Source organism: Pristis pectinata, chromosome 18 (genome assembly GCF_009764475.1).
Source record: "Pristis pectinata isolate sPriPec2 chromosome 18, sPriPec2.1.pri, whole genome shotgun sequence".
Lineage (NCBI taxonomy): Eukaryota > Metazoa > Chordata > Chondrichthyes > Rhinopristiformes > Pristidae > Pristis > Pristis pectinata.
In genome coordinates, this window is record NC_067422.1 from 25,190,583 (window position 1) to 25,216,099 (window position 25,517).

General features: G+C 39.0%; 1 protein-coding gene across 2 annotated transcripts in view; it reads left to right on the forward strand.

The window, feature by feature from the left end:
* Positions 1-23,199, forward strand: part of LOC127579818 (testis-expressed protein 47-like) — a 37,172-nt gene extending 13,973 nt beyond the window's left edge. For both annotated transcript variants that reach the window (XM_052032776.1, XM_052032774.1), the window contains exons 3-7: positions 2,457-2,560; positions 13,163-13,224; positions 13,537-13,738; positions 18,487-18,646; positions 22,024-23,199. In XM_052032776.1, coding sequence (XP_051888736.1) covers positions 2,457-2,560; positions 13,163-13,224; positions 13,537-13,738; positions 18,487-18,646; positions 22,024-22,073 — 578 coding nt within the window. In that variant the 3' untranslated portion in view covers positions 22,074-23,199. The remainder of the gene's footprint in view (positions 1-2,456; positions 2,561-13,162; positions 13,225-13,536; positions 13,739-18,486; positions 18,647-22,023) is intronic.
* The last annotated feature ends 2,318 nt before the right edge of the window (positions 23,200-25,517 follow it).

Here is a 25,517-nt window from a genome sequence, read left to right on the forward strand (position 1 = left end):
CTCTCAACCTAAAATAACCTGTTTGTTCCTGCTCTCTGTCTGTTAACCAATTTTCAATACATGCCAATGTATTATTCTGACTGCTGTGTGCTCTAATTTTCTTTAATAATCTATTGTGTGGTATCTTCTCAAAGACATTGTCAATGACTTAATCATACTTTATCAATGACTACATCAGCTGTTTACCTTTATTTATTCTGATTAAATCCTCACAAAACTCTAACAGATATGTGACATATTCTTTCTTTAATAAATCATGTTGATTCTTCCCAGTCCTATTATTATCTTATAAATGCTCTTTTACTTCTTCCTTAATAATAGATTCCAGTACTTTCCCTACTACTGATGGAAAACTAATTGGACATTTTTTTCCTGTTTTCTTTTTCTCACCCTTCCTCAATAGTGGGGTTACATTTGCTATCATCCAGTCTGTTGGAAGGAAAGTTACTTCCATGGTCATCTCCTTCAAAACCCTTGGATGCAGGTCATCAGGTCCTAGGGATATATCATCTCTGAGTACCATTAATTTTTCCAATACTTTTTGTTTAGTGAATGGTAACTTCTTTGAGCATATCATTTACTCGAGACTTGTTATCCTCCTCTATTTCCAGGAGGTTTCTTGTGTCTTCTTCAGTGACAAGAGACACAAAATACTCGTTTAACTTCTCTGTTGTTGTTATTTAGCTCATATTTATATTTTTACATATCTGTGGTCTATATTTATGTTTCTCGCTACATTTCTTATGTCTATTTATTCTTTATCAATGCCTCTTTTGCTGAAACCTGAAATTTTCCCAATCCTCAGTCTCAGTGTATTTTTGGCAAATTTTAAGTCTTTTCATTCGATCTATTACTATCTTTAACTTTTCATGAAAGCTATGGCTGGACCTCTTTTCCTGCTTGTTTTTTAAGCCTTCGGGGAATATATTTTACTTGTGAACTCTGCATTAATTCTTCAAAAGTCAGCCACTGCTTGTTGACAGTCATATCCTTTAATGTAGTTTTCCAAGCTACCAGAGCTAATTCATGCTTCCTTCATAGTTTGCCTTGTTCAGATTGAAGATGGTAATTTTTATTCTCTGTTCCTTAAAGGCCCTTCAAGACTTGATAATCAATTAACCCTTTGTTATTACACATTACGAGATCTGAAATAGCCTGTTACCTGAATTCTGATAAAGAGCCTTCAATTTTGTCTTTGTACCATTTTTTCCCTTGTCTGGCTCGAATTGAAGATACGGTATATCTGTACAGACAGCGTCTTCCTGACAGACTTTTGTTATTACCCAGATTGCTACCCCACACTATTGATTTGTTCTTTGTTTTTAATTTTTTAAATTTTCCTCAGTAGAACCCTTTTGATATGAACAGAATACCCAACACCCTCTGCCACCCCACCATTAGGAAAACCTCCCTTTTCTACCTATAGCCTTTCTGATGTGGATAGACAATAATTAGAGTGGGAGGTGATATACTTATTTAGGATAAAATGGAAAAAAATACTAACCTGGAACCTTCCATACCTACCACTTGTTTAAAGAATTTTTAAACAATATTGGCTTTGAACAATTAACACAGAGATCACTCACAATTGTATATAGCATCCTAAGTTATGTCACAAGGAAGTATCTTAAAAAAAATGCCAAACCAAATGAGGAGACATTCGAATAAGATTTATCAGAAAGGTTTGTTTTAAGGAGTGTGCAATAGTAGAAGGGAGAGGACGAGGTAAAGACGAAGAAAACTCCTGGGATTAGGAAATTACCAACTGCCAGCCCTTAACAAATTTGGAAGTTCAAGCATTAGAGTTTGACCAGCAGAAGGATTCTCAGAGGACTGTAGGCTTTGGCAAGTTTACAACGAAAGGGCAAGGCTTTGGAGGAATCTGAAAAAACAGACTGGAATTTGAAAAATCTGGACTTTCTATTCCTAATCCACTGCTGCATTTCTACCAATCCTGCATTAAGTTGCCTCTTAAATTCTTTCTGTTCTAATATTTCCATATGTGGCTCAGTGTCAGATTTTGTTGAGAATCACTCACTTGAAGTTGCTTGGAATGTTTTACTGCATTAAGGACTGTTTTTGTTGTTCAGGAATGACTTATTCATTACTTTTTCAAATTAACCCAATTTCCTGTCAAGCCTTAAATCTCCCAATTCAATAATAAATTAATTCTGGCATTAGCTAACAGTCAGTTTTATGAAATATCACCAGTCTCAGACACTTATAGAAACAAGATGTTTTCCAATTGAAGCACAGAGAATTATAGCAAATATTTTCATGAAGTTAACATTTATTTCAGAGTAGCTACTTATTGGCATGAAAAGCATTTCAAGACTGGTGGATCATAAATTATCAGTAATTTAATTTTTATGAGAGAAATTGTAAAAGAGAGATAGAAAAATGTTGTTCTCATTTTGGAAATATGTAATCTCAAATTTCATTGTGTTGTGTGACAGGATACTATGAAACCTTGTTCCAGAAACTCCAGCGCTATCATCAAGGGGATACAATCACTGGACATCTGATGCTGTACCCTAACTATGCTGTTCATGTGGTAGAGGTGAGGCTAGTAACTGCCGAGCATTGTTAAATGAAGAACAGCAGGGACAGTATTTTATATAAATGCTTGACAATTTTTGGTTTTGTAGTTTTTGAGGGTTGATACAAGCTCATATATCATTAGTGTGGAAAAACCTTTAAAATAAACACTGTGAAATACCTTAAATATGAGAACAGTTGTAATACAACACATACTAATCCTTTCAGAGACTGTTTATCAGATACATTGGCTTCCCTAAGTAGTGCACAAGAAAGGAATAAACTCTTCTCTAGGTATGGTGCTAAGTTCCCTACAAGTAAATTAAACTTATTTTCTTATAATCCAGACACACACTTCTTAAAATAAGAATAATTTGATGCAAGTTTAAATCAGTTAAATTAGTTAAATTTGTTTTAATGATTGCTGAAGTGAACTTGCAGTTCATGGATTTCTGTAAAGAGAATTGGACTTAAAAATGCAAATGCATCCTGAGAATATCGATTCACGTAAATGCTTGTTCTTAGTGAAAGTTACAAAGTTGGTAAACATTGGAAGTAGATCATTAAACCTGCAAGTGGATCAAAATCAAATTGGGTAGATTAATGGGGCCTCTGGTCTGCTTTTTTTTTGCTTAGCTTGACGCCAAAATAGGTGACAAAATAAATGTACTTGTTCCCTGGAATGGCCAATCTTAGACCTTGGAAAAGGGGAAATACCAGATAACACTAAAGTCCTTTAAAGACACAGCCAAAAGAATGGCAGTGGCACAGAATGAGCAAAAGCTGTGGAGTTCTATTTATCTATTTTGTTTCAAATTTGGACTGATTTTTGAAATACTGCGAAGTAAAAAGGAGCATCCAAATGTCAGCTCTGCATTATACCTTCAGTGCAAAGTGTCATAGTATGGAGTGAGTGACTGAGAGAAAAAGAATGGATTTGGCTTCAGTACGAGAAGGTTTCACCTTCTTCACAAGCACTTAGTAGATCCTTAAGGTTGGCTTGGTTCTTGTTATGCAATGAGCAGAGAGGTAGCTGGAAAGTATGTTGTGCTTCAGTGTCGCTATTTTTTTGAAGGTATGAAATGGCTTTGGTCTTGTTAAAGTACTCAGGATTTTCCTGTGGGAAAACAACTTGAACAAAAATCTTGATGGTACACAGCTGGAGGAACTCAGCAGGTCAGGCAGCATCTATGGAGGGAAATAAACAGTCGACGTTTCGGGTTGACACCCTTCATCAGGACAAGAAGGGAAGAGGGAAGAAGCCAGAATAAAAAGGTAAGTTGCTGCATTGGTGCTGCTTCCTGCACCCGTGCTGAGCTCGTCAAGTTCATCAACTTTGCCTCCAACTTCCCCCTGCCCTCAAATTTACTTAGTCCATCTCCGACACCTCTCTCTCCTTTCTTGATCTCTCTGTCTCCATCTTCAGAGATAGATTAACCACTGACATCTTTTACAAACCCACCGACTCCCACAGTTACCTTGACTATACCTCTTCCCACCCAGTCACTTGCAAGGATGCCATCCCCTTCTCCCAGTTCCTCCGCCTCCACCCCCATGATGAGGTTTTCCATTCCAGGATATCAGAGATGTCCTCTTTTTTCAGTAAACGGGGTTTCCCTTCCACCACCATCAATGCTGCCCTCACCTGCATCCCCTCCATTTCTTGCACATCTGCCCTCACCCCATCACCCCACCCCCCGACATAACAGGGACAGGGTTCCCCTTGTCCTCACCTACCACCCCACGAGCCTCCACATCTAACACATCATTCTCCGCAACTTCTGCCACCTCCAACAGGACCCCACCACCAGGCACATCTTCCCCTCTCTGCTTTCCACAGGGATTGCTCTCTCCGTGACTCCCTTGTCCACTTGACCCTCCTTATTGATGACCTCCGGCACTTATCTCTGCAACTGTGCGAAGTGCTACACCTGCCCCTACACCTCCTCCCTCACCACCATTCAGGGCCCCAGACAGTCCTCCCAGATGAGGTAGCACTTTACCTGTGAATCTGAGGGTGTCATTTATTGCAGGGGGCCACAGGAATGAGTGAAAACAAAGGGGGGGGCAAAAAAAAGGAGGGGAAGGGTTATTGGAAGTTAGAGGAATCAGTGTTGAGGCCGTCAGGCTGGAGACTACCAAGGCAGTTCCTCCAACCTGGCCTCAATGTGCCAGTAGAGGAGGCCGTGGATAGACATGTCAACATGGGAATGGGAAGCGGAATTAAAGTGGGTGGCCACCAGGAGATCCTGGCTATTGTGGCGGACAGAGCGAAGGTGCTCAATGAAGCGGCCACCCAATCTGTGTTGGGTCTCACCGATGTAGAGGAGACTGCACTGGGAGCACTGGATCACCCCTTGTCTCTCCCCTCCCCCACCCTCATAACCTGTCCATCTATTCCCCACCTGCTTCCCTTTTTTCCATGGTCCACTGTCCTCTCCTACCGGATTCCTTCTTCAGCCCTCTGCCTCTTCTACCTATCACCTCTCAGCTTCTTACTTCACTCCCTTTCGTCCCCCCCACCCCACCCACCTACCTCCCCATCTCACCTGGACTCACCTATCACTTGCCAATTTGTGCTCCCCCCCCTCCCTTTTTATTCTGGCTTCTGCCCTCTTCCCTTCCAGTCCCAATTAAGAGTCTCAACCCAAAACATTGACTGTTCTAACCAGAACCATTTCCCTCTGGCCACTTACAGCAGCAAGCATACACCAACAATCTGTGCGTCACTGACTGCCACTCCTTCATTTTTGGCAGTATGTCAAATCCTGTAAAATATTTCAAAAACTAAATTTTCTTTAAATAGCTGCAATACCACTGGAAATGTATTCCTAATTGAACAAGTAATCAGCTGGCACCCCTGTGAAGTTTGGGAACTCAGTTTGAAGTGTGAAGATGCATTGGAGTCAGACTAGCCAAACAGGCACCTTCAAAAACATATGAAGTTCAGAAATCTGTTCTCAATTCATTTTAAAGATCATCATTTGATAAATATAATGCATGTATTCTCCAGGATATGTAACATTCAAATTATGCAAATTTATCTTTGTATAAAAAAATTCTGCTTTATGCAGATTTTTACAGGTATGCAGGCAGGCATGTGACTACCTTTGGTGTTGCAGTCTGTGGCAGTCACCATATACAGTATGTAGCTGCTTGGTAAATCGAAGCAAAAAACATCATATTTTGCAGTTGCAGTCATGCCGAAAGGTGTGAGGAACTGTCATGTGATCATATTAGAGATGAAACCTCATATTATGGTGCACCATGAAAACGGGCAAATATTATCTTTGATATCAAGCTCTTTGCTCTGGTGCAGCCACATTCACTGTGAACACCATAATGAACAAAGATCGTGAAAGGTTTGGCACCAATAAAACAAAGTAACTATTTGGAGTGTTTTCAGAAATAGGAAAACTATTAACTGTGGCCAGAGGATCAAAGTCAGCGCCATGTGCCACTTAGACTTTTGACTACGCAGGAAAAGGCTAAAGTTTGTATGGAGACTTGAAAGCGAGGAACGGTGAAACAAGGGTGGCACAGTGCTGTAGCCAGTGGAGCTGCTGCCTCATAGCTCCAGTGACCCAGGTTCAATCCTGGTCTCTGGCACTATCTCTGTGCAGTTGGCACATTCTAGCTGTGACTGCGTGGGTTTTCTTTCCCATCAGAAAGCTGTATTGGTTGGGAGGCTAATTGGCCTCTGTAAATTACCCCTAGTGTGTAGGTGAATGGAGAGAGTTGTTATGAATATAGGGAGAATAAAATACTAATTAATCCATGAGTTTTTTTTCAGAATACAGTATATTGATGCAGTGCATAGAATATGATAGAATCAGGACCTACTCCCATCAAAGCATAAAATGAAACAGTAAACATATATATCCTTTGGTGAAATCTGACATGTAAAATTTGCCTTATGGAATGCCTTCTGGAACAAAACTCTTCTGTGAATCGGGGACTTTTAGCTTCTGAGAAGGGCTATCCCACCATTTTTATTAGTGCGGACTTTTACATCTGGTGTTAAGTTCCATCGCCAATACTTCTTTAGGGTCTGACAGATGCATAAAAAGTATTGCTTTTAGTAATGATAGCCTGAAAATGTCCCTATACTCCAATTGATTCACAAGTGTTGAGAAAAGTTTATTTTCCCAAAGCCAGTTCTATTAATAGAAAGCTATGCCATCACTTAATTAGAATTAGGTCCCTTGGCTATTTTAGAAGGGTGTTTATGCTGCTTCATGAGCTTTGTCCTTTCCTGTCCAGGACAGCTTCAGGGTCATCATTCCATCCTGATTGCCTCCACCTAGTTCAACATTTCCCCTTTGTCTTGTGTGCAGCTCACACCTTCTCATTACTCTAATGACATTTCACAAACCTGCTAGATCTCATTTTTCCCTCACTGAGTCATTTGCTATTATGAAAAAAAAACAACCACATTCTGCAAGAATCTCTACACTGAAAAATCACTCCTTGGTTACCATCGATGGTCCAGGAATGATAGTCATTGTTGACCACTCTGATTGCTATCCACATTTTTCTCATGGGCTCTTGAACGGCAACTTATGGTATTTAGAGGTATTTTTTCAATGTGTTCTCTTGAACTAAGATCTATTTGGGAAAGCACCAGCTTGTTACGTCAATCAGACAGATTGATGAATCTTCATTGAGTGACATGGAGTCTAAGCTCAGAAAAAGTCTATAATGTACAACCTGTAGAATCATGTACAGAAAGCCAAATAAAGAGGGAAATAGATTTAAAGAGGTTTGAAAAAAATAGGAAGGGAAAAAAGAAGGAACAATCAAGCTTGCATTTAGATAATACCTCTCAGGATCTCAGAAGTTCCTATAGAGCTTCACTTTGCATTTCATAGTTGGAGCGTGGACAAGTGGAACAACCTACCTGACACTTGCAAGATTCCACACCCTTCAATGAGAAGAATAAGCAACTTGAACACTTTTGACTACCATTTGGTATGGGACAATTTTAGGTTGGGACAGTGGAAAATCTGCCTTGCTCTTGGTAGAGAATTGCCAAGGGACATTTTAACATTCACTTGTGAAGTCTTAAGATGAATGCTTCTTTGAAAAATACTGCTTCTGAGAGAAGAGCGTCCTCTGTGTATGGTCACAAATTAAGTATAATGTTCCTTCCCTACTTCAAGCAGTCATGGGCTAAAAGGAGTCAATGGGATGTCACAATTTTTCAAGGAGGCTCTAAGCACTTCATTGAATCTTTTTCTCTTTCCGGTTGGTAATCTCTTCCTGTCACAGAGCTTGGAATAGAGTACCCATTTCTAGTGCCAGGCACATGACTAAGGTGGCTAGTACCAAAGTTAGTGTAACAAGGGCCTTGATGCGGTGGATGTTGGTCTGGGAAGAGGACGTTGACAAGTAGCTTGCCTGTGACTTTAGTTCTGTTGGCAATGGTTCCCTCTGCAAGTTTTTCCTCAGTCCCATCAAAAAAGCATGGATCATAATAAATAGGAACAGGAGGAGGCCATGTGGCCCCTTGAGCCTGCTCCACTATTGCATAAGATCATGGCTAATCCAATGATCTCATGCACTTCCCTGCCTTCTTCCCACAATCCTGATTTCCTTTCTGATTAGAAAGCTATCTCAGTTTTGATTATGTTCAAGTATTCATCCTGGGGCAAGAAATCCCATATTTCTTCCTCATCTCATTCTTAAGCAGGTTTTTCCTTATTCTGAGATTCTGCAGCCTGGTCCTAGACTCTCCCTCAAAGGAGACACCTTCCCAATATTTATTCTGTCAACCCCCCTAAGAATCTTAGAGTCATAGACTAATACAGCATGCAAACAGGCCCTTCAGCCCAACTTGTCCATGCCGACAATCAAGCTAGTCCCATTAGCCCGCGTTTAGCCGATATCCCTCGAAACCCTTCCTATCCACATACTTATTCAAGTGCCTTTTAAATGTCTGCCTCATTTGCCTCAACCACTTTCTCTGGCAACTCCTTCCATATACACCCCATCCTCTGCATGAGGAAGTTGTCCTTCTGATCCCTTTTAAATCTTTCACCTCTCACCTTAAACCTATGTCCTCTAGTTTTTTACAATTTCCCTTCCATGGGAAAAAAAAGACTATGTGCTTTCACAGGGAAAAATAGCAGACAGGTGCAGGAGATAATTAGTAAAGTGAAAGGAATGCTGGCTTTTACTTCAAGGACTTAGAGTAAAAATAGGGAAGACTTACTGCATCTGTTCAAGATAGTACAGAAACCACATCTAGGGCATGATGAACAGTTTTGCCCCCCTTATTTAAGGAAAGTTCAGTGAAGGTTTGCCACAATGATCCCAGGTATGGAAGGATTGCCTTATGAGAAAGGTTGAACAGACTGGGACTCAACATGTTGGAGTCCAGAAGAATGAGAGGTGATTTTTATGGAAACAAATAAGATTGTATAAAATCATGAGGGATATAAGTAGGGTGAAAGTGATCAAGTGATGCAAATCATCTCATCCTTATCACCTGCTTCCTGCCTATTAGACAACCCCCTGTCTATGGTAATGCATTATCTTCACACCATGAGCTCTAATTTGTGAAGTAACCTTTTGTGTGGTATCTTGTCAAATGCCTTTTGAAAATCCAAATATATTACATCTACAGTTTCCCCTCTATCCTCTCTGGGTGATACTTCCTCAAAAAATTCCAGTGAATTTGTTAGGCCTGATTTCACCTTTAAGTAGCTGACTCTGCTCAATCAGGTTATGACTTTCCAACTGTTCTGTTATTATCTTCTTAGTAATTGATTTAAATATTTTTCTAATATTAGGTATTAGACTATCCAGTCCATAGCTACTCCTACTCTTTTTGAATAGGAATATTGCATTGGCAGATTTCCAATTCTCTTGTACTTCTACAGAATCTAAGAATTTTTGGAAGATTACAACTGCTGCATTGATTATTTCTGCAGCCACTTCTTTATGGATCCCAGAATGCAAACCATCCAGTACTGGGGATTTATCAGTCCTTATCCCCATTATTTTGCCTAATACTATTTCTCTAGTGATGGTGATGGTATTTATTTTCTCCACCTTAATTTTTAACGAGATGTCTATATCATCTTCTACTGTAAAGAGTGATGCAAAATATTTGTTTCCGTGCTAGTTCCATGTTCCCCATAATAACTTTCCCAGCCTTGTTCTTTAAAGAGCCTATGTTCATCTTAAATTCACAAAGCCTTACCAAGCAGATTGGCTGAGATTGGGAATCACTCGGACAAAGAATAATGAGAAACAGTCTTTCTCTGGCAGTTACTTGATATTTTTAAGGAGGTGCTGCAGTGTCTGCTGCAAGTCCTCATGGTTTCGATTCAATTTGCTTTTGTAGAGCCAAGATCATTGGACTTGGGTGCACTTACATTATATTTAGAGTTGAGGCCTGCACCAGTTCTGAAACTGGCCCAAAACCAAACTAACATTAAATCACAAACAAGTAACATGCCAGAGTACAATTTCATTCCTGTTACATAATCTTGCAGTTCAGGTTCAGGTGGTAGTTCGAAACAATTCAAGCTTTGTTCCAACATTTAAGGAGCTTATCAGTAACTCCTCAATTTCTTGAAGTTCTTTTCACACAATATTGATTTCTTTCTGCAATCATGTAATATTAAATTATTGGAACACAGCAATTGTAATTTCTTAAACAAAGATATAAATTCTCTATTTAGAACTTCAGGTAGCTAAACTAGATATCACTGGAGAGTGCGCTCTGGGATCACAATGCACGGTTAGCTTGCATCTATTTAGCCCGTTTTGTGCACAACAAAATGTTTGGTGCATTGGGAGGCCTGCCTGAAAGCATGCTTGAAATCTCAAGGAGGAAGGGAGAGTCTAGCTCCAACCTTGCACATGGCTCTATGTGGAGCCTGGGTCCTGTTCTTTCCAGCATGGAAGTGCGAGTTAGCTTCATTTCAGTACTTCTGAACCCAAGCAACAAATGATCGAATGACCATCCACTTCTCATTTAAAAGAATATTAAAATATTCTATTAATTCATGAATATGCATTGTAAACAGCTGTTGTCCCAACACTAATGTGTGTGGCACCCCACTGGTTACAGGTTGCTTCCGTGGAAATTGAGGCTCTGCAATGCAGACTCAGTTTGCAGCCTTTGCCATACTGTAGCGACCTTGTTATGGATACCAGTGTCACAGTGCTCCAGCAAAGTGTCCTCCAGCAAATTTCGAGGATTGCTGAAGATCCATCCCAGCGGAGTGGTGCTGATTCCCTCAGGCATGAACACGCTGTCAACTCTCAGGATGACAGCATTTCCACTTCACCAGTGCCTTTGCTGTTGCCTGTTAGCCTGCCAGCCTAGAATGTTGACCCACAGAGCAAGATGGCTCAATCTGTCCACGATCATGTTTCCACTCGGCTGTAGGTAGGGAGTGACACAGAGGAGATGATTGTGTCAAAAAAAAGTCAAAGGAAGAACCAACTGAGGGAAAGAGGCCACTTTAAGCATAGAGAGCTGAGGGAAAGGGATATAGTGAAAAAGCAGAGCTGAGCAGGTTACTGTGAAATATTAGTTATGATAGATTGTATTCTGTAATAGGGTTGGAAAGAAGTTGGCTCACAGCAGATGAAAACTGTGCTTCCCTTTTAATCTGAATAGAAATTGAACAGAGAACCAATGTTGTATCTTCCTCTCATTTTATTTCCCCATGAGAGATTTCCTCAAATAAAATTGCTTTGGGCAGCAATCTCAGTGCCAGTGACTGTAGATTTGACTTTGCCAGGTTGCACACAAGTTTATGGTTTCTCCCTTTGCCCAATCTGCATTCTGGTCTGCCTGATATACCTTTGTGGGTTCAGTATTTCTGGTGGCAGTTTATGTGTTTTACTTTTATGGAGTTGACTCAGCTTGCCCTGTGTACTTTTACACTTGTATAACAAGCACAACTTATCTTAAACAGCATTCCTATGTGACCTGCACTGCCTATTTGTATCCTTGGCATGTATTTCTCAGATCTGTGCAGTTGGTTTGCATTATTATTAAATTGGTTAATATTTAGGTTAGCCTACTCCGTGGTAAGTTAAAATGTTCTGACTAGTACATAATGAACACATTTGTATAGTTCAGCCTATATTTATATAATGATACAAAAAAGAAAATATGATGCTACCCATTAATTTCATGAGGCATATAACCTATTTAATCAGAATAATGCTGCTTCACTCTCTCCTCATGGACCAGAGACGAATATGAATGGTTGATATGGAGAAATGTCAAACACTTCCTGGCACAAGACCAATATAGATTACAGCTGCCTTCAACTGAAGAACTTGCTTGCCCTGGTTTGAGGATGGATTTTTCCATTACTGATACTGGCCTACCTCCTGTACTGTGAGATTTTATCAATGTCCTTTCAACAATTTCCATTTAATTTAGCTTATTCTTGTTTGAAAAATCATAACATAAAACTGCACAATATGATCTGTGGGTAATAAGTTAATTGTAGTTTTATAAATACATCACTGTGGAAATGAATTAGAGGGTGATGTGTGTAGATGCTCAGACACAATTTGCTTTAATCCACTCACCTTTGAGTGAAAACTGCTCATCAAAAAGTTGACCTTCAGGGTATTTCGTGTTAATTATTGAACTTAACATTGTAGCCCATATGTATTTCATATGTCTTACTGTGGTTATTTTAACACTGGAATAAACAGCTGTTGAACAGGGAAGGTTGCACGGTGGGCTAACTTTGGCAATGCTTCTAACTGATCTCCTGCATAACCAAATCTTGAAAAGTTTATTTCTACTTCTGCAGTTTAAATATTTTAAAATGAGTAACTTCCAGTCATGACTAAAGGTTAGGACAACAAGACACACACAGGGATTGAAATTGGAAAGAGCTGGAAAACAGGGACAGGATTTTCAATGCGCAATTAGCTTGCAGCCATTTTGAGCTTGAAGAGGGCACATAGGAGATTTGTCATCATGATTCATTTGTAGTGATCAGTCAGTGCTAACAGTGACTTAGCACTGACATATGCCCTCGATTGTTTAGGATGGCAGACATCATTTGAAGCTGGCCAGCTATAATTGAAGCCATGCTGGCATCTGTCAAAGAGGAGCTGCTCTGTGGCTGCAAGTGGAGCCTGACTCTATGGATGTGGTTCCAACAGGCCAGGTTTATATTGTGATTACACGTTTGTGTTTGGTTTGGACCAGTTGGCTCAGTATATTATAATATTCTCAAGGTAATTATTTTGTTCTGTGAGCATGACCATTTTTGTGAATAAGCACATTTACAGCAGAATAGTTCTTTAAACTAGTGCAGAAAATTGTGGAAACTCAGTTTGCATTTGACATAATTTGTGCTTGAAATTCTATGATCTTTCGTATCTGTTTGACAGACTTTATTCAAATTGCGCTGGAGGTAATAATGCAACCTGATGGTAACTGTGCTCCCAGAAATTCTTTCTACTCTTGCTGTTGCACATCATACCAATTTGGGCCGATGCTGAGCGGCAGGTGCTTCTCCACCTATACAGGGAAAATTTGGAGCAATTTGATCGACATAACCCACACAAATAAAGATATGTTCAGAAAGATGCAAAATTCATTTATTTGACCTTTCCCATTTGCCCACAGTCTTCCAGTGATGTGCTATATTCCGTGATCCAGGATTTAAGGGATGTGCAGGAACAAGAAAGGTAAAGCTTATAGCGTGTCTTTAAGCAAGGCTAAATTATTCTTTCTGTATCCATGTGTCTGTTCATGTTATGATCCTATTGGACAGCAGAGATGCAATGTGCTACTTCTCAATAATGTAATATTGCCACATTCAGTTTGTAGTAACAGCTTAAATATTCATCATGTAAGTAGCTTAAACGTGCAAATAAACCAATGGGCTGTAATGTCAGATCTACCAGCTGGCAGTTCCTGTTGCAACTGTTGGCACTTCTTTAAAGTTGTTGAATAATAATGCAAACAGTTCTACCAGTTCCTGTCGCACTTTGTTTCAGACCTTTGCATTTGGAGTCCAAAATCCTGGTGATGTCTCACAATGTTCCCAGCAGACTGTTCCAGCAGTGGGAGTATAATGTCCTGAGTATCTCTGCAAAACGACTGGATGATAATTTGCAAAGGGAACCAATAGAAAAGATCATCAGTGAAAGCCTCACTTTGCTTCTTAAGCTAGGAATGCATATGCAGGAAGCATACAAGGTATCCATTTGCAACATTATTTTTAAACAATTCTGTTTCGGTTGGCTCATTTATTATAATTAAGTACATCAGTAACTTTTGATTCCTTTCTTTAATCTTCTGCACCATCCCTCAGCTTAACTGAACAACATTTTGCTTTTGGCCTAACACTTCACTGTTCTATACTATTGCCATTCATTGTAAAGTTCAGCAAGTACATTGTTCCAATGTACTGCTATAGGAAAATCTCATAAACCATTTCCATGTTGTGTTATGAACATCATGTTAAAATTCCACTCAATATTTCAGAATTTCTTCCATGAAATTTGTTGATAGTTCATACCACAGAACATTTTATTAATATAAAGTAATAACAGAAAATGCTGGAAATACTGGCCAGTTCTAATGCAGACTGGAAAGGCTGGTTATCTGAAATTGTATTAATTGTTATCTACTGAAGGCTGTTATGAGCCTGGGTGGAAGATAAGATGTTGTTCCTTGAGCTTACATTGGGTTTCATTGAAACAGTGTTGGAGGCCAAAGACAGAGAGATCAGAGTGGGAGTAGAATGGAGAATGAAAGCCACAGGCAACTGGAAGCTCAGTGTCATCCCAGCAGAATGAATGAAAGTGTTCTGCGTAATCGTCACAAAACTGATTGATTTCATTAATATATCATCATTAATTGGAAGAACTACAAGTGAGTCATTGCTCTGCAGTCTGCTGCAAGTGACTAAACCCTTTCATGAGCAGCTAAAGAAATTAGATCTACGTTCTTTGGAGTTCGGAAGAATGAAAGGTGATTGTATTGAAAATATTAGGGGGTTAAATTTTATTAGGGGGAGAATGGGGTTGAAAAATAAATTGGACATGATTGAATGATGGTGCAGAATTGATGGGCCAAATGCCTTATGTCCTATCTCTTATCTTATGTTTGCCTGCATAACAAAAAGCTACACAAAGATTAATTAATTTGCTATAAAAGATACAGAAGAGAGCTACAAATGCATATTTTCTTTCTTGGCAAACAAAATGATTGAGAAGACCATAAACTACTTACAATTAACAGTCAATTGATTGCAAAGTTTTAAAGAATACAATGCACATAAAAAGAGGCCGGCATACTCCATTTGGAGCTTCTAACTTCTGTCTTATCTGCAGGAAGTTAATATAGGACAGGTATGTTACAAATCCTTCAAGAGGAGAAAACTATAGATTCTTTCCCTAAATCATGCTCAGGCAACTGATAGTGGAAAATAGTGGATAATGTTTTACAGTTAGAGAATCCAAATGGCCTAATGTGATTTAGTAGCAAAATAAAGATTTGAATCATTCAAGGATTTGAACAGATCTGAAAAGTGAACGTATCAAACATTTGGGTAGAAGGTAACAGAATGGAAATTAGATATATTTTTGATCATTTTATCACAATTTATAATAAAAAAAGAAAATGCATGTGATAAATATAATATAATACAGCTGTTGAGTGACAGTATAGCCATATTGTGATAATAGACAGGCACAGTGCAGTTTCATTTAAATTTTATGGACACAGATTTTTTTTTACTTAAGTATGTCTATGGGCTTTTAAAGAAGGCTTTTACATTGTGTTTTCAACATTCAAAAGAAATGTAAAAATAAAAGTTCCATCACATATAAGCATTATAGAGCAATTACATAATACAGTCTCTTAGCTTGTTGTGTTGTATCAGGCAGTGAATTTCAAATACTTGATCCTCATTTTAGATTCAAGAGCATGTTGTGGATTAAATGTAGCATTGCAAATGACTTAATCAATACAGAAGGATCTGATTTTTATAAATTTAAAACCTATTTTTAAAGGTCAGCTGCAGAGATACATGCACATGCCTAGAAGTTGAATTTTATACAGTGAACTATACATGAACACCAAATCAGATTGCAAAAAATTAATCATGAATTTGTTTAAAAACAAGTATGCCTTATGAAAGCAGGTTGAGGGAACTCAGCCTTTTCTCCTTGGAGAGACGGAGGATGAGGGGGGACCTGATTGAGGTGTATAAGATGATGAGAGGTATTGATAGGGTAGATAGTCAGAGGCTTTTCCCCAGGGCTGAATTGGTGGCCACAGGAAGACATAGGTTTAAGGTGCTGGGGAGTAGATATAGAGGAGTAAGTTTTTTACTCAGAGAGTGGTGAGTGCATGGAATGGGCTGCCGGCAACAGTGGTGGAGACTGATACGATAGGGTCTTTCAAGAGACTGTTAGATAGGTACATGGAGCTGAGTAAAATAGAGGGCTATGGGTAAGCCTAGTAATTTCTAGGGTAGGGACATGTTTGGCACAGCTTTGTGGGCCGAAGGGCCTGAATTGTGCTGTAATTGTTCTATGTTCTATGTTCTAAATATGTATCAGCATTAGCGTTGTTTCCACTTGAAAAGACGTGTTGAGTGGCAACCTGTGGGGTTCCAATGAGTGTAATATTATTGCAATCAACTTCTGCCACTTTGCTGTGCAGCACACCAAAAAGATGGTCAACTAAAGGTGCATTCTCCATGCAGCCAGACACCAGTAACACATAGGCTCCCGGGGAGAATGTCTTTTCCATTGTGAGTTACTGTGCCTCCTCCCCCACTGTCTGCTACCATCCTGGAGATGCCTGCGACACCAACCCATGAGCTTATATTATTTGAGCCATGATCAGTAAATGAGCCATAGCATTACGTTCTCAATAGTTACATTCTCCAAAAATAGTTTGATCATAAACTGAATGATTTTGGAATGTGTACGAGTAGTTTGCAGTGAGTTCTGGAGTTGCCCTGTGAAATGTCCCAGTATCAGCAGTGTCCTTTTAAATCTCAAACAAAGCTGGAATATAGTGCAATGTGCACCTGGTTCTGAGACTGTTCCACAACTATCACTGGCGGAGCTTTGAGCTTTGGTCTGAAACCTATGCTGCATAATGATGATGTCATTTGGGTGCATGCCAGGCAAAGGATAAATATCAGGGCCGCTAACATGGGTGATGAATGGGATTACTTGGTCTAATTTTGCAATTGGTGCAATTTCAACCAGAAATGATAGCAAACCTGATTTACTTGGGTTAAAATTGATTTTGCAGTGAGTAATACTGAAAAGGACAATGCCCTACAATCCACTTTCTAGGTGACAGTATGTAAAATTGAAAATGAACCCAAAGAAACTTGGTTTCTAATTTTCAGGAGTTGGTAATAGGATTAATCTCACAATCTGTCATTCTCAAATTACAATTTTATTTTGGAAACACCAAAGCTATTATTACTGGTGATATTCCCTCAGGTACAGTGATGCCTGCATCTTACATTCAGGAGTGTGCTTGCCCACTCACACAATAGCATAATCCAAAGGTCTAACAAATGGGCCTTGCTCCTTTTGCAGCTACTTCATATGCTTTCTCCAGTTTTTTTTGAAGATAAACTAAGACAAGGTAAGATGGGAGATTGAGCTGAAGTCAATGGAAGTGAAAATCAGAAGGGATCTAAAATGAGCTGCCAACTCACTATTCCCAGCGCTATGTGAATACAAAACGTCAAGATCCACCATGTCATGAAACAAAGATTGAATTGCAACAAACATGGGGTCTGCTCGTTAGTGATGTTCAGAAACTATGCATTAAAATAATGGGCCTGAACTTGCTGACTGTAACCAGCAGTTCTGAATAGCACCATCAGTGTTTAGTTGTTTAAACAATATGGAGTCTTGGACTTCCATGCAAGCGCTGGCAAACGCGGAAGTGTGGGACTTATGGACTTGGAACAGCAAATTTCTCACCGTGTAGTGTTGGCAGTCTGCCCATGGTGTCCAGGGTTAGTACCCAGCTTTGTAGGGATTCCCAGCATTCTCTCCTTGGGATTGTCTATCAGATGTCAGGCCAAAGATTTAGGAAACAAAGGGGAAAGTAAAGCACTTCTTAAAAAATGACTTCACTTTATAATGTTTTCAATTATTGATTTGTTTCAGGTGATTTTAGTAATCAATAAATTTTTATTTTCTAATTATTCACTTCAATTTTAGTAATTTGTAAATTTCTCTAAAGGAGACATTTAAACACTGTTAAAAATTTCTCACAGCTTTTACAGGCACAAAGTATTGGGGATGGGTTTTAATCAGCTGTCAGTGGTTTCAGGGGCAGGTCCACTTCACTGCATTGCCAGGGATTCTGCCCCTGCTGAGGCCATGTACTTGGAGTCATGGATTTTCAGGCCCAATGCACTTGGCTCCTGGACCAGGTAAGTACAGGTGTGGGTGCGTCATGGCAAGCAGTTTTGGCTAGATTTGTTGGTGTGGTGCAGGACAGTACTGGGTTAATGAGTTTCCCTACGCAGAAAATGAATCAATGAGTTTTGTCTGAAATTACTCCATTCATTTATTTGTAGAGGCATTAGCGTGTTTTGAACAAGATAATGCCTCCTATTAAATAACGCATATAAATTCCAGACAACACACTGACCTTTTATACGTGAATAAACTATGGAGTGTTATTTTTCTAAAGCCAATAGTTGTTCTGAGTGAAAGTTGCTGTACAAAGTTACTATTATCTGTTGTCTCCTTATATCAGCTCAATTCTGAGGTTCAGTTGATGTTTTATTTTGAAACAATATTGCTGTCAATAAATAAGTTCTATCTGGAGATTAAGATTTCTGGAGGTTACCTTTATAAACCATTTATCACTCACTTGAGGTAGTGTTTTCCATGCATTTCCTGTCTATTACCATTTTACCTCTTGTTTACGTTCTTTATTCTTCTCTGCAGGAATCCCCCAACAATCAAACTGATTCTGTGCTAGGTGATGTCCCGGAACTGATTATTCCTCAGAATCTGATTGCTCGACTGGTAGAATCTCATGAACTTTTAACGCCTGCCCAATTTCTGCACAATTATAGTGCTCCATTAAACATACTTATGGACTCAGGTAGGTTATAAGATTGCCTGAAGTTAAGTGATTTGACAATTTTTGTCACAATACACTTGATATTTTGATATAGCACAAGGGAAAATAGTCATAAAATAATAAAACATCAAGGGTTTATATGATGAAGGAGATGTTTCCATTGTACAAACTTTGTTTCAGATTTAACTTTAAAAAGCTACTTAGTTGTCTTACAAGTATCAGTTACAAATCTATGTTGCATGAACCCTTCCATCAGTTTATTTGGATCAGATATTTTTGGTTATTCCACCTGGTGCCTGTTTCTTTAAAAGCATTCATTTTAGAACATAGAACATAACAGCACAGTACAGGCCCTTCGGCCCACGATGTTGCGCCGACATTTTATCCTGCTCTATTATCTAGCTAACCCTTCCCTCCCACATAGCCCTCCATTTTTCTATCATTCATGTGGCTATCTAAGTCTCTTAAATGTCCCTGTTGTATCTGCCTCCACAACCTCTGCCAGCAGTGCTTTCCACACACCCACCACTCTCTGTGTAAAAAAAACTTACCCCTGACATCCCCCTTATACTTTCCTCCAATCACCTTAAAATTATGTCCCCTCATGTTAGCCATTGTTGCCCTGGGAAGAAGTCTCTGACTGTCTACTCGATCTATGCCTCTTGTCATCTTGTACACCTCTATCAAGTCACCTCTCATCCTCATTCTCTCTAAAGAGAAAAGCCCTAGTTTTAAGGCATAACCATCACTGGCAAGGGTGACGTTAGTAGTGATCCATGAGATTGTGAAAAAACTTGGGAATAATTGCAACAGGTAATCAGATACATCAGAATGTTTGGAACTGCAATGTCCATATAAAAGTAAACATATTAATCAGGGAAATACCCAAAATGCATGTACTTCTTTGCAGAACCATCAGCCATAGGGGGTACATGGGATACATCAGCATTAGCCACCACCACTCAATGGAAAATCTGCCTCAAAGCAGCTCCACAACTGTGCAGAAGGCCCAGCATTTGCAGTTCTCCATTAGTTGGTTGTTTGTACCATCTCTAATCCTTTAGAACTCCCTCCCTTGATCGTTCCATTTTGTTCTGACCTTCCCTGCTTTTCATAAGCTTCTTACTATCTTTCGTCCCTCACTCTATCATTTCCTTTTCCCAATCTCCTTCTGGCCAAGTCTCTACTAATTGTTTCTCACCAAATAAATGAATCTCTCTGTGCTCATTGTTAATCAACTTGTAGACAGGAGAGCCTATGATTTTCATTAATATAAACATTACTTGCTCTGTAAGCTGCACTGAATTCCATAGCTTTGGTAGGTATACTAAGCTTATAATAACCTATATGGAAGTAAAAGAAAATCACAGAACTGCAGATGCTGGAAATCTGAAATAAACATGGAAAATGCTAGAAACATGCAGAAGATCAAGCAGCTCCAATGCCTTGTGCACTTGCTTACTTTGTTATTATTCACTCATTTTCATAAAACATTTTAGGAGTGAATTGCATACCTATCCTTACCTATGAGTAATACCTTGAAACCTGCATTAAGTAAATAAATTAGACTAGACTAACTATTTCAGTATATTGATACAATGTCAATGTTAATTCATGCTCCTTACATCCTGCCTTGAAATTTAAGTCTGTTAGAAAATCAAACAGTTCTTGAAGTTTTTAATTTTGCATGTTGGAATAACAGTATATTAATGGAAATAATGAAGTTTAACATGAGATATCAAGCACACATAAATGCTTGAGTTGGCTGTTGTAATATATTCAGAGGATTACATCCGATACAATCTAATATGCATCATCTACTCTGGTGTTATTGTTGTAGATTTCCTTCACCATCCACCCAGTTCGAGCCGCTACCAGGGCTGTACACAGAGCTTAATGCCTGTGCTGGATGTTTCATTAGCTCTTCTACAAAAAAACTCAATGTGGGAAGCAAAAATGGGCAAAAAGCCCCAACCGTTGCAGCTGGTGTGCCTCTGTCAGCAGAGAAACAACAGTATTGCTGGCAGTGAGGGTGTAATCACTAGCCCAGACTGTCCCAGCAGGAAGGGGATGGCACAAATGGAAGGCGGCAACAAAATAGGGATAACAGTGATTTGCTTTAAAGACTTAATAGAAGATTCACAGTTGTTTGCTTACCAGGCAGCTGCCACAAACCAGAAACCCTCATTTAGAGCATTACAAAACGAGGACTCTGATGTTTGGCTATAATGGTGTGAGGACTCATTGAATGGTAGTGATTACAGACTAAAAGAGAATATCTTTATTCACAGCCTACGGATGTCCTTTCAGAATTAGCTTTTCAAATGGCTTTTCCTCTTGCAGAGCAGAAACCTTATTGTGTGACACAGCTGACAGTACTGCCTGATTGTAATTACTCCTTCCATTCAGTTCAGCTGCACCATATTTCCCTGAATTTCCGAGGTTTAATTTTTGGGACAACTTTCTGTGTCATCTAATCAAAACACCACCATTCTTTCTGAAAATTAATATTAATGCCTTTTAAAATATGAGTGTTGGTAGTTTTACATTTTAGAGCTGGATTAGAACCTCAGAGAATTATATTAAAGTGCTTTAAAATTTATGCTTAAACAGATGGAAACCACTGTGAGCCTACCAAAATACACATTACTCGAGGTTTTGATCATTCATATCATTAAAGTTAATTATAATCTATTGAAATTACCTCAGAAGATGTTATCTTTAGATCCTCACTGCTAAATAATAGATGTTCTATAACAGAGCTCTAATGAAGTGAATCTTGTATTGACTTACAATGCAATAAATACACTGCTCGTTGTTTTGAAGTCATTTCCTCTGCTGACCAGGCAAGCACACCATCTGCTCCCAATCTTCTTTCAGTGCAGTCATGTTAGTTGCAGGATGATTTGCCTTCAAATGTTTCTCCCTGCCAGGATGTGGCATGTAGCCACATGGCACTGGATTGCTTGTCTCTCTCCCTCTCCTACCAATCCTTGGACCACCATCAGTAGTACATTATAATCACATCTAGAAACACTGGGGGAGTGGGCATTTGCCATGACTTTAACATAATGACTGCTAGCTCTTGGTCAGGCTATTAATAATATGGTTAGATTTCCAGGAGTTGGTGGGAGCATTTTCTAAGAAAAAATAAACGTGAGAAGAACAGAGCCACACCAAGCAGATAACTAAAACTGCAGTCCAGTCATCTGATTCTTCTGTTCATAGATATCTTGTAATCTGATTGTAATCTTAGTTTTTGTTAAATTATGTGTGCAGGGTTTGCTACCTCTTAAATTCATCCAGTAGCAAGAGGCAAGATAGAATATTGTACATTACCTTTACAATGCATGAGTTAATAAATCATTGTTTTCTAATGTAAATCTGCTCTTTTTCAGAATTTGTATGGCCAGCACCGGAACATATACTGCCTGCCAAAAGAAAATAATGGGCCTTGTGAAATATGGGCTGTTTCCTTCTTCAGAGAAAGAATAATATTTAAGTTTTATAGTGATGGTCTCCTTGCATTTTCTCAGAATAGACAGTGCATTCCAAGAATTATTATAAAAAGCTTAAGATAATATTGGGTGCATACATACTTGTAGAGATTATATGATTGCTACTATTCGGAGGCATTTATGAACTATAACAATTGATATTAATAATTTAAAGAAACAGAAGAATATTTTAAAAGTGAAAATAAAGTAAAATTCTTCAAAACACAAAATCACTAATAAATCATTAAAGATGTTAAAGTAAAAAAAAAATTGCTTATTTTCCTATTCAGCAAGTAGAGAATCCACATTCAAATGAATGGGGTTTGCAGTCCCACACTAGGTCAGACCAGGTGCAGGTTCAGAGAAACCAATTCCCCAGTGTAATGCTGTGGAATCCCAGCAAGGCTAAGCACTGCTGGACTCCATATGCAGGCAAGCAACAGAGTGGAGTGAGAGATATGGCCTGAAGCAGACTTGAAGTTGAAACATAAATCTCATAGGTCAGCATTCATCACTTAGTTCACTGAGGACATTTTGATGGTTTTTAAATAAAACTTTTATATTTAAAGTTTGTTGCCTCCCAAAGTCCCTGCTCTTATAACTGTGCAGGATGACTTACAATGGACAAAAACTTTTGATTGATCATCAGCTGACACCTTTGGGCATGTGTTCCAGTCATGTCACCTATTTTGAGCTGCATCCTGGAGCACAACCAGCTTCTGTACCATCAGATTGTAATTCATCCATGGAACCTTGCCATTTATTGGAAGGCCATTTTATGGATAATTTATAAGTTACCGTTGTCAGCAGCACTCTAAGCTCCCAGACATCCTCTCTACACTGCAAATATGCATCCATTAATGGACAAACAGCACATACTAAGGCCGAGATTACACAGCATGATAGAAATAAATGAATGCTTACACTATTCATATGGATTTTTTTATATTATTTGTTGTCTTAACTAAGCTAATCTCTGTTAAAAATAGCAAAGACCGGTGGGTGAGTTGTATGATCATTCTGGAGAGGTGGATTAGGCAGGCATTCCTCCTCTGCAGTCATATCATGATATTTGATTTGTTCTATAAACAAATGTTGCCTTGAAAGTGGGGGGGGGGGGGGGGGGGGAGGTGGTTGTTTTAGGCAATGAAGGGATTTAAGTATAGCAATTTTAAAAGAATGTTAGGGAGCCAGGCGTCAAATAAGGCATGAAGACACCCAGTCAGTCATCTAGACATTGAAAATGTATTCAGGCTAAACTTTCATTAAGATATTAAACCAAAGAGGTTTGAAGTGACATTGTCCATTTCTTTTCAGTGTAAGTTTTAAATGAAGAATTTGCACTCATAATCTACCTTTTACAACTTTAGGGCAACCAATTACTGCTGTTCTTGATGTCATTTTGCACACAGCAAGATTTCAGTAGACTAAACAATTGACTGATATGTTGAAATAACATTGGTTAAGGAATAAATGTTCACCTGGAGAACCCGCATGCTGCTTTTCAGTTTCGCAATGGGAAATGTTAAAAGATCTGTGAGATCACTGCCTATTTAGAAAAACAAATTTTCAGTGACAACATCACCCAAATGGGGTGGAAGTGGTAGCCACAGGTATGACACACAACAAGCAGTTTATCACACAGAAAACAAAGGCAATCAACTCAGAAAATTAACCCATTTAAAAAGCGGAGGAAGTGGAAACTATAGCAATCTCTTCTAATAAAAGCAGAACTATTTATCTGGAAGAATGCAGTGGGTCGAAGATAAGTGGCATATAAATTGTGTGCATAAAATTAGTCTCTTCAATAGTGTGGCCACCAAGCTTGATTAACAGAGGGAATTACCCAATTATCTCCATTCTGCCTGGCTGTTGCATTTAACAACTGATTTGAAAGAGGTCATCTTCAATAGTCCTGCATTTCCTCAGCCCTGCAGAGAAATGTTAAAAGATCTAGTTTCTGTAATGAGTCTGGCACTCACCACCTTCTGAGTCAGAGGCAATGGTTCCATTACTGAGATTGCTCAATAAAAAGTAAGTTTTTTTGTAATTGCAGCAATTTACAGAAATAATTAAAAGTATGTAAACCTTCTGGGGAGTTACTCATTTCTGCCACTGAAACTAAATGACCACATTCTAATATTGACATGTTATTGCAATGATAATCTCTATTGCCAATAGCTGAGCAGATAGCACTGCCATCTGTTGGTTAGATTTGTTTTGAAAGAACAATGCAAAGAAAGGACAATTCTTACTGACTTAGGGTTTATTTCCCTAGAAATTGAACTGCACTTTTTCTCATGCTACAGTACCGTAAGTAGCATTAACACCAAATTGGATTACCCCCCTCCCCCAAAAAGATATTATACTCAGTCCTTGATCTGCTATCTGTAAATCTGCATACTTACAAGGTTGGTCCCAGGCCCCATCTTTAGTTTTTTTCTGAACTAAAATTCCTTTATACATGTACAGATACAGGAACCAAACATTGTCTATATGAATATGGTGATCAGTATCCAGATCTGTAACATGCTGCATGTGGTGTTTGAGAGTGCTCTTTGTTTAACAGCTACACCATGTGACTGTAAATACAATCACTGTTTGTAAGTATCAGTGTATCCAAATGAGTAGTTTGTCAGCCAATATTATTTCCATATGGGTATGATTCATTAATGTATATTAATGTTTTTAGAACATTAGAGGGCATATTTATATCTAATCAAAGTGTGTATTTTGTGCAAAGGAGAGGGTTTTAGTGGTATCTGCGTTGTTTGTTATCTGCGGGAAGTCCATGCCCCTATCCCCCGCAGGTAATGAGGACTTTATGCAGTTAAAAACAAGTGAATTGCATCATTAGCATGGTTACATCAGTAAAGGTTATTATTTTGGGATTTCTGTGAGTCCCAACAGGAGCGGTTAAATTGTGTTACAGCTTCTGTCACTTAGCTCTGCAGAAAGGATCCAGATTCTAGCACCTGCAGTCTCTTGTGTCTACACAGAAAAGGTTGTCATCTCCGAAAGGCACAATCCCAATCACAGCTAGATACCAGTAACACACAGTCAGCCATGGAGGAGAGAATGACTGAAGGGCTTCACAATTGTGCTTTTTCCTCTCCTTCTCCATGACCGTGCAGCATCCCAGACTTACCTGCCACATGGAGCCCAACATTTGTGCACCCTATGGGATAATCATTAAGCAAAACATTGTTTTATCATTAGTAACATTCCCCAAAGTGCACTTGTTACTTTGAGCATAGACTGAGTACTTTGGAAAGTTTATAAGCAGGGTCAATGAGTTCCAGAGTTGTGAGTCCAGATGCAGGGTTTAGACCCGAAACATTGACAATTCTTTTCTCCCCAGAGATGCTGCTCAATCTGCTGAGTTCTCCAGCAGG